General features: G+C 59.5%; 3 protein-coding genes across 3 annotated transcripts; 1 reads left to right on the top strand and 2 right to left on the bottom strand.

Moving 5' to 3' along the window:
* Positions 1 to 884: 884 nt before the first annotated feature.
* SLS55_006681 (uncharacterized protein) lies at positions 885 to 2,040 on the top strand (the record flags this gene model as incomplete). The annotated part of the gene is made up of 2 exons (XM_066778110.1): positions 885 to 891; positions 989 to 2,040. The coding sequence occupies 2 exons, from the start codon at positions 885 to 887 to the stop codon at positions 2,038 to 2,040; spliced, it is 1,059 nt and encodes a 352-aa protein (XP_066632205.1).
* Positions 2,041 to 4,165: 2,125 nt separating this feature from the next.
* SLS55_006680 (uncharacterized protein) lies at positions 4,166 to 4,882 on the bottom strand (the record flags this gene model as incomplete). Its single annotated transcript, XM_066778109.1, has 1 exon — positions 4,166 to 4,882. One exon carries the CDS (start codon positions 4,880 to 4,882, stop codon positions 4,166 to 4,168), a length of 717 nt encoding a protein of 238 aa, XP_066632204.1.
* Positions 4,883 to 7,054: 2,172 nt separating this feature from the next.
* Positions 7,055 to 8,854, bottom strand: SLS55_006679 (uncharacterized protein; the record flags this gene model as incomplete). The annotated part of the gene is made up of 2 exons (XM_066778108.1): positions 7,055 to 8,719; positions 8,777 to 8,854. 2 exons carry the CDS (start codon positions 8,852 to 8,854, stop codon positions 7,055 to 7,057), a joined length of 1,743 nt encoding a protein of 580 aa, XP_066632203.1.
* Positions 8,855 to 9,603: the final 749 nt, after the last annotated feature.

The following is a 9,603-nucleotide window of genomic DNA, read 5'->3' as shown; positions in this document are numbered from 1 at the left end:
CTCGTAAAAAGCAGGTCCCTACGGCTGGGCGCGGTCATACCCTGGCTTATTCTTCGTGTAGAAGAAAATTCTGGCTCGATGCCCAGTAGCTGCGAGCCGGTGCGTGTCCAGATCTCCATGTCAGTCATGTACACGGACGACTTTATATGGAGACCCCTACCCTCCGGCAAAGAAGCCTGAGTGCTCGGTGAGGTAGGCTTGTTTCCTAGCTATACCATTTCCACCCTCTTTCCCCATCTCTGTTCGAAGTCTTTTCTTTCAAGTCCTTTCAAGAACGACCAACACGACCATGCGGTCCATCACCATGCGGTCCACGGCCCTCCTCCTCTCCGCCGCCGGGGCCCTCGCCGCCAACACCACCACGACCTACGACTACATCGTCGTCGGCGGCGGCACAGCCGGCATCGTCGCGGCCACGCGCTTCGCCGAAACGGGGGCGCTCGTCCTGCTGCTCGAGCGGGGGGCGGCGTCTGCCTACAGCACGGGCAACAACGCAACACTCCCCTGGAACAACACGGTCACACCCTACGACGTGCCGGCGTACGGCTACGTCGTGCGCGGGATGGTGCCGGCGGCGGCGTCGTGCGCGGACACGGCGTCCAACGCGGGCTGCGTGCTGGGTGGCGGCGGCGCCGTCAACGCCGAGCTGTTCGTGCCGCCGCACGCCGCCGACTTCGCCGCGTGGCCGCGAGGCTGGCGCTGGGAGGACGGCGGCGTGCGCGAGGCGGCGGAGAGGGTTGCGGTGAGGAACCCGGGGAGCAGTCGGCCGTCGGGGGATGGGAGGTATTACAACGGGGAGGTGTTTGAGCTGCTGGGGCGGGGGCTGTTGGGCGCGAACGGGTGGAGCGAGGTCGATGCTATCGAGCGGCCGGATGAGAAGCTTGATGTATGGTGATTGCTCCCTGACGCTTGGTTTTCTCGGGACTCACGATGCAACACCAGGTCTACGCGCGCCCGCCGTGGAATGTCCAGGACGCCGTCAGGTCAGGGCCGGTCCGGACGTATCTGCCAGACGCGCAGGCCCTGCCCAACTTCACGCTCCAGCTCCACGCCAAAGTCCTACGCGTGGTGCGCACCGGCGGCACCGCCACAGGCGTCGAGATCGAACAGGCGGACGGCACGCGCGAGGTGATCAACCTAACGTCCGCGTCGACGGGCAAGGTCGTGCTGGCGGCGGGCGCGCTGTCAACGCCGCGGCTCCTCTTCAACAGCGGCATCGGGCCCGCCGCCCAGATCGGCCTCGTCGCCAACGGCACCGACGACATCGCCCTGCCGCCGCGCCGCGACTGGATCGACCTGCCCGTCGGCGAGGGCGTCCAGGACCACCCCATCTTCTACATCAGCCTCAACCTGACCTCGCCGTCCAACACCACCACCCACGACGCCCCCCTCCCCTTCTTCGACCCCGAACGCCCCTCCCCCGCCGACATCCGCCTCTACAACACCGCCGGCGCCGGGCCCCTCGCCCAAGGCCCGCAACGCCTCAACTTCTGGACATCCCGCACCACCACCACCACCAACTCCTCCTCCTCCGAGCAGCGCTCCTTCCAAGGCACCGTCACCCTCGCCTCCCCCACCACCATCTCCATCAAGATCTACCTAACCCGGGGCCTCACCTCCCGCGGCATCCTCGGCCTCAACGCCACGTCCCCCCACCGCACCGTCTTCACCGCCGCGCCCTGGCTCGCGGACAGTGCAGACCGCGATGCCGTAGTCGCCTTCCTCGACGAAATGCTTTCCCTCCTTCGCACCTACTTCGCCGCGTGGACGCCAGTCGACTGGGTCACCGGGCGGGAGATCGGCGGGGCGGAGGAGCTGCTGCGGACGTATACTGCCGGCGCGCATTTTGTGGGGACGACGGCGTTGGGGAAAGTGGTGGAGGGGGAGGGGGCACCGAGGGTGAAGGGGACGAGCAATTTGTTCGTTGTGGATGCGGGTGTGTTTCCGCATGTGCCGACCGGGAATACGAACGCGGTGGTTATGGTTGTGGCGGAGCATGCGGCGGGGTTGATCGTGGGGGGCCGCCGCGGTCGTCGGTGAGGGTGGTTGGTCGTGGTGGTGGTGATGCTTTGAAGGCTGGTGCTTTGTTGGGAGGGGGGGACTGACTCGATGGGAGTGGAGTTGTGGTTGGGAAGGAGAGGGTCGGCGGCGCTTGGATATGAAGGGCTGCGCGGTGGAGAGGTGCTTGGGAGTAGGTTGCTTGCGTGGTGGTCGTGACCGCCGTTGCATATCATCTGACGTTGCTTTGATGGGAGATGGAGCGAGTTGTGGCCGGACAGAGGACTTAAAAGAATCTCAGGTCCCGCTGAACTCTAGCAGCAACAACGTCGAGTCTACCTTCTGACTACGGTGACAATTTCGCAAGATATACTGTTTGCGGCCTCTAGTTCTCCTTCCAAGATCCCTGGTGGAGCTCCTATTTGTGGGCTCATCATCAATTCGCCTTGATAATGTGGTTCTCTGCTTGAGCTTGACGGTGCACAGCATCTAGGTGAGAAAATGAGAATCATTGTCAGCATGTAGTACGCAGACCAGCTCTTCACTTTCTCCCGGAAGAAAGGCCACATTGAAGCTGTCATCAGGCACACGGAAAGGCCGGCACAAAAAGGCCAGTCGACATATCTTCCGAGGCTGTGAAAAGACAGGTTGTCAACCTCTGGTGAGTTCATCTAGCGAGTACGAACGTGAAGTGCCTCGGTTTTAAACCCCAAAAGGCAGATCACGTTGCCAGATGGACGCCTGGAGGCGCGTGCCTTGCTATCGACCGCACCAGATATCGGTCATATGCACCGTTCTGGCTGTTGAAAGCCCTCGTAGTTGGGCGCAAGAAATTTCATCCCTTTGTATCTTACGAATGTCGCTGGTCTCTGTTATTTCGGTTCTTGAAGTAAGTATCAGGACGTAGATGCGCATTTGGGGACTGCATCTGTACATACAACCAGACAGATGGTTCCACTCACCACGTACTCAAAAAGCACTATCTCTGTAAGATAGATGTAGCAAGACTCAGCGTTTTTGAAACCTGCTGTGGCTTTTACTCGGTGAGGTCATGCCCCTGCAGTGCTTCTACTGAGAAGTGGCGCGACGTTCGATGGTAGCATGCATGTGACGAGCCCCTCACATCAGAAGCGTAAATGACCTAATCAGCTCGCAGCAGGAAAATACTCGACGTTCCATTTCCACGAATAACAAATCCAGCCAGGCCCAGGCGTAGGGACACAGCGGGTGACAAAAGAAATTGGCCCGCCCACATCTACCTCACACAGATAGCGTGTCATGTTCATAGGTAGTTTATCTCTGGACGTAGATGCGAGACCCGAACGCGGGCAAGTACGTTCGGATACATACCGGATTCGACTAATCATATCAATACGGTGCGCTCTCTCCATATAGTAGATGCACGTCGGCTCATTCCTTTCGTCACCCGCCATGCAACGCACGTCAGAAGCAAAGCAAAAAGAACAACACCAAATCCCCGACCACGCGCATCGTATTATTCATCCATTCATTAACGATCCCAGCTTTCACGACCCCCACGTCGTAATTGACTATACGCCACCAGCCGAACCCCTCTCAGCTCAAATAGTCTACAGGAGCGAGAGAAGAGAAGAGAAGAGAAGACAAGCAAATGAGATCCCAACCGACGAATTCGCCATTCGCAATGCCTCGACTATTATTGACGCTTTTATTGAATTTTTTCTTCTGTCTCGCTCGTGTGATTCATCCCGGATCGAATGATTCTTCTTTTTGAAGTTCCCCATTCCATGATTTTGTTGCGGTGTTGATGTTGAGCCCCGCACGCCAATTTGAATCCCATAACCTTCGCCGATCGCTGTGCTCATGATGACTGGTCGGAGATAAAATTAAAGAAAAGGAAAGCACCCGTTGAAATGAGGGGGAAAAAAGGAGACGATGGAGAAAGTCAACGCCTGAAGCACCGTGCCTGCATGATGTCCGATGTCGAACAAAAGGGGGTTTCGAGAGCAGTAGCAAGCAGCAAAAGCTGAAAGAAAGCCATCACGAGAAATCCGAAAGGGAGAGAGAAGTCAAACCCATCATCCCCAGAACCATTACCAAAGGAGCGCACACATCCACATCAAGCGCTCCTTTTCGACCCCTTCTCGCTTTGCCTCGTAACCTTCCAGAACCCCAGAATCGAGAGGTTCTAGAAGGCGGCACCGCCCAGCTCCCCTTCCCCATTCAAGCTCCTGAGGTGCTCATCCGCTAGGTCGGCCCTCAAGCTGAAAGTCTCGCCTTCCCTCTCCAATCGCTCCCACTCCCTCTTACCCTTCCGTCCGAATGCCTCCTTCTCCGCAATCTGCTCGCGCAGCTTGCGGGACTCGTCTTCTAGCTTCAGTATGCGGAGGTTGTCATAGAGGTCCTTCTGGCGGATGCCTCCAGGCACGATCGCCGGCAAGTCCGAGAGATGGGCAGCGACGGCGCTGTTGGTCGTGTTGAGGCTCGCGGTGCCGGCAGGACCGGTAGGAATAGCGGGGCCGGTGGGGATGACGGGGCCGCCGACGGCCGGGGCGGCGGCAGCAGGGCCAGTGGGCGGCGTGGGGTTGTTGAAGCGCTGGGTGCGCGGGTACGTGGTGGACGTGCTGTTCAACGAGCCGCGGAAGGGCGGGCCCGCGCCGCGCGGACCGGACGGGGGACCGCCGAATGCGCCACCGCCGCGAGGGCCCCAGTTGGCAGAACCGCGACGAGGCCCCAAAGGTGGGCTGGGGCCTGTGTTGTCGTAGGGCTGGAAGTCTCTCGGAGGGCCGCCAAAGCCACCTCTACCGCCGCCACGCGGACGAGATGGTGCAGCGAGGATGGGGTTGCCGGCACGAGCATGAGCAGACATGGGGACGTTGGATGCAGGCCCCGAAGGCGGTGACATGGCGGGGTATGCGAAATTGCGGGGGGTGGTCGAAGCGGGTCCTGTGGGAGGAGCGCGTGCGAAGGATGGGTCTCCATTACGCGGACCTGTGGGAGGAGCCGGGGCAGGAGTAGCGGGACTGCCATTGGGGAACGGCTCGCGCTCACGAATGGGTACCGGTGGATCACGACGGGGAGGCGGCGGGGAACGTTCGCGCTCAATTGAGCGTGGACGGAATGGTGAGCGTGGGCGCGGAGAGAAGCGCTCAACAGGAGGACGCTCTTCAGGCAATAGCCCGAGCCTGCTGGGATGGACAGGCGGAGATGAGCGACGTGAAGAAGCGACAGATTCGCGGCCAGATTTGACACCAGCGTCATACGCAGCAGCTCTCGGCGGTGACGGCGAGCGGCGCCTCCATGAATCGACACCGTACGGATCGACTCGCTCGTCGCGACGGGGAGGCGAGCGCGAACGTGGACGGTAGCTCCGGTCGCGCGGCGGCGAGTACGCGCGGCGAGGAGGACTGCTCTTGGTTATTCTTTTTTCTTTTTTTCTTTTTCTTTTTTTCGGCACCGAGTTTCCCAGTCCGGACTTACCTGTAGGCCCTTGGCCTGGGTTCTTCGTAACGAGCAGCCCTCGGCAGCGGCGAGGCAAGCCTCTCCCTCTTGGGCGCAGGCAGAGGAGAACGACCGCGACTACCCACAGGTGACACATCCCGACTCCTCTTCAACGGCGGCGGCGACCTCTCTCTCACTGGACGGGGCGAAGGTCTGTCGTATCCGGTGTCTGCATAATCACGAACCGGGGACCGCGCACGCGTGTCCCTTCTGAAATCCTCGCGGCGAGGGGAGTAATCCCGCCTGGGCGAATAGTCGCGCCGGGGGGAGAATTCTCTGCGCCGCGGCGAGAAGTCACGCCGCGGCGGAGAGTAGTCCCGCCTGGGCGAATAATCACGCCTGGGGGAATAGTCTCGACGAGGCGGCGGCGACCTGGGACGAGCCCTCCACGTATCGCTTTCCGGCCTGATGTATCCTCCACGAGGGCTGCGTGACCTGCGCCGGTATAAGGGCGATCGGCTTCGCGGGCGCGGAGCTCTGCTGGACGAGGGCACATACGAGTCGGCTGGAGGAGGACGGCGCGGCGGCGAGCGCGTGGAACGGTAACTGTCGCGCGGCGGCGGAGATCTTGCAGGACGGTAGGTCGACGCCGAGGGCGGTGCGTAGCGCTCGCCTCCGGGCCTGTAGGACTGCATGTCAGCTCAGATCTTGCAGCGACTGCGGGTGCGGGCGTGGTCGGTGTTGGTGTTGGCCCAAGCTGACGCGCGAGCAAGGTGCCGCAAATGTCGATGTTGCGGGTTTGCAAATTTGGGAAGCTCGGAATTAGCATCACCCACCTTCGGTCCCTGTCACGGTCGCGATCCATGGCGCTGACGTGTCCCGGCCGGTATGTCGAGCGTCGGGGCGGCGGCGTCGCGTCCAAAGTGGTTGGTCGGTTTGATGCGCCAGCGATGGTCAAGAGAAAACGAACGAGAAAGGAGCTGGTGCAGCCTGTCGTCACGTGACCAGGCGTCATCGCGATGCCTGCCCGGCCACCGGTGCCTCTGCGGCCTCTACTGCAGGCTCAGGCACTGCCTCCCACCGTCGCAAGCCAGATGCACACACGGAGCGTAGCCATGGTCATGTGAGGCCGCGCGAGGCCCTTGTCCTTCCAGCAGGTCCCTCCCACGCCAGGTTCGTGAGCCGCATCGTGTTACCTGGTTGGTCCATGGTTCGGTACCGTAGCCGCCGGCTCTAACATGCCTTTGCCTGGAACGATCAGTATCGAAGCCCCACAATGGTTCTCGGCCGTACATTCGCACCCCAAACCCTGCATCCCATTCGAGAGCGCGATTCTCGGCATCATCACATCTGTACGCCCGTCGAGGCGGTCGACTTCGGAATCCCAGGCAGAAATTTTGCAAGCATTGATCTTATGGTACTCCTCCCTGATCCCGGAACCCAGCCCATCCAGCAACGCCCGCCGGCTATGGAAAGCTTTCTCGTATGCATGTCCTGAATCAACAACAACTGGTATCTTGACCTCCTCCCGTTAATTTCATCGTGTGATTCCCCTCGCTCTCTGCTTTTTGCATTTCACCAATTCCTGCTTTTTCGACCGTCCTGTGATCTGTCCAATGTGTCGTTCGCTCGGAGATTAGCGCCTGCCGCGGCGCTCTTGGTCTTTCTTCAGCCGCTTGGCGCTCTCTTCGGCAATCATCGAACTGAGATCATCCTGGTAAGCGGAGCCCCAGCCGCCCTGCTGCTCAGCCTGGCGCTGGACCTCATATTGCCTCTTGATTTCATCTTTGCTCAACTTGTCATCCCTCTCCAAGGCATCAACGTCAACACTGACGTCAAGATCGCCTGCCTTCCTCTTCTTCCTACCGCTATCCTCCTGTCCAAGGACCGGAATGTGCTGCTGGGCGGTCTTGAGGTCGTATGCCTTCTCGCCACCAAAGAAGCCCGAAGCCTTAATGTTCTGTTCAGGCAGCACCGTGTAAGCCGAGCGGGGGTGTGCCGGTTCCTCTGTTTCGGTGCCGCGGCGTTGCTTGCGCAAAGTGAAATCACCGCCAACACTTTCTGCGCCGCCGTATTCAGACGGGACTGTCGATGCCATGCCACCTGGTGTCACAAGGCCACTGGCATCCATTCCGCTAGCATCCGACTCGTCGTCCTCATCTTCCTCCTCCTCTTCGCTCTCTTCCTCTTCCTCCGATTCCTCTTCCGGTTCCTGCAGCTCGCCCCACAATGTCTTCTCAACGGGCTCGCCGACATGCTCAGGCTGATTCGGCTGAAGAACGCCAAACACATCACCTCCGTAGAGGGGTCTGTTGTACTCGTCAACCGGAGGCTTGCCATAGCCGCCGGGGTGAAAACCCCATTGAGCCCCAGGGGGTGGCGGCGCGTTTAGACCCGGTATCTTCAGTGCAGGGTACGAGGGAGGTGGACCGAAACGCTGCATGTTGATCAGCCAGGGCGGAGGAGCGCCAGGCGGAATGTTCAAAGCCTCTTTCAGCTCCTCACTAAGCTCACCGGGACGCAAGTGCTTCAAGTTGGTCTCGTACTCCTTACCCTCGTAGTACACCTCACCATACCTAGTCAGCTCAGGCTTCGTCTGGAATCTGAAGAATGCCTCGTAGAGCTTCTGGTAGTCAATGTCAAGTTTGTTCAGCTTGCCCTGCACGCGCTCCCTCTGCTTCTGCTTCATTGTCTGTTGATCTTGCTTTTCCAGAACAGCATCGCGCATCTCAGCAATGCCGGTCTCTTGGATGAACTTGGGAAGGGCGAAGGGCGGCTTCTCGATACCCCGTTTCGACGAAAGGTACTCGCGCTTGAGCGACCAATGGCTCGGGACGGGTACGACGTTGCGGTGACCCTTGATCGCGACGAGTAACCGAGGATCCGGTGAAGAGGTGTCGGTCCAGTCGACGAGTTCAGGTTTCCTGACCAGGGCCTTCAGCTCTGCTACGGACAATTTGTTCAACTCCTTCTTCTTCTTCTTCGATAGCGGCTTCGGTTGGTCGTCCTCCTCATCCGGAACCTCATCTTCCTCCCACATAACCTCGGGCTTTTGAACTGCCAGGCCATCACTCTTGTCCGCATCTTCCTGGAACTTCATGAGAACATCCTTGTACTGGTTATAGAGCGAGTCGGTAGGGTCGATGTCATCTTGAATGACAGCGAGAGCCTGCGATGAAGCGGCGTCGGTGACGGGTTGGGCATCGTGATCAGACGTGGTTTTGGTCTCGGGCTCTGCGGGCGGCGCAACGCCATTTTCGGTAGTGGCTGGTTGTTCAGAAACTTCTCTAGACGACGAAGCCTATCGGAGTTAGTGAATCAGGCTGCCGGAGTGGGGGATGGTCATGGCAAAGCTCACCTCGGCCTTCTCCTTCTTCGCCTTCGCCTGCGCGCGGCGCCACGCGTTCTTGGACCCCTTACCCGCGCTGCCCGACATTTTGACTAGTCTCGGCTGGCGAGTGCCGTCGTGCGAGCTTGGGAGAAAGGAAGACGATGTGGGTGGAGGATGTAGATGCGGAAGGCGTGGATGAAGTTGTGCTGCCGCGAGGGTCGAGGGCGGTCGCGAAGTTCAAGCTCCGCGCCAAGACTTGCATTTTACGGCGGCGGTCACCCGGCAATTTAGCCCGATAACGACCTGCCCGATAACGATAACACGTCCACAACACCCGACGTCCATCACAATGTTTTTCAAGCTAAAGAACGTGGGACCCGCGTTAACGGAGAGATTTGACCGTAAGAGCTTCTCTAGAAGTATATTGTTCGAGACACATGTTACCTACTAATATGCTGTAGAAATCCGCTCAGAGCCACCAGCTGCCGGCAGTGAAGAAGAGGATAGCCCTTGAAGGAACCTTAACGCGCTCGCTGCTCGTCTAACGCGCACCGGTGTCTGCGTGCGTGCGCGCGATGCTGTCGTGGCTATCGCTTTAGCGGTGGAGAATCGCGCGGATTTGCGGTCGCGCGCTTATCAGTCAAGAGCCATAGCCTGAAACTTCCACCTTCCAACTGCCGCGGACTGGATGCTAGTGTGTGCGCGCGAGCGGATTCGGAGGGGGTGAGTAGTCCTTGGAAAGGGAAAAGAGGCATTTTGGTGGAACGCTGGAATCTCTCGAAGGAGCAGTTCGGTGATATCGCTCAGCACGAAGATGCGTGCGAGGAGCATGCGAGAGAAGCAGCGGGATTGGC

The sequence above is a fragment of the Diplodia seriata genome (assembly GCF_021436955.1).
Source record: "Diplodia seriata strain FDS-637 chromosome Unknown scaffold_6, whole genome shotgun sequence".
Taxonomy (NCBI): Eukaryota; Fungi; Ascomycota; class Dothideomycetes; order Botryosphaeriales; family Botryosphaeriaceae; genus Diplodia; species Diplodia seriata.
This window is presented reverse-complemented; position numbering and strand designations above follow the sequence as displayed.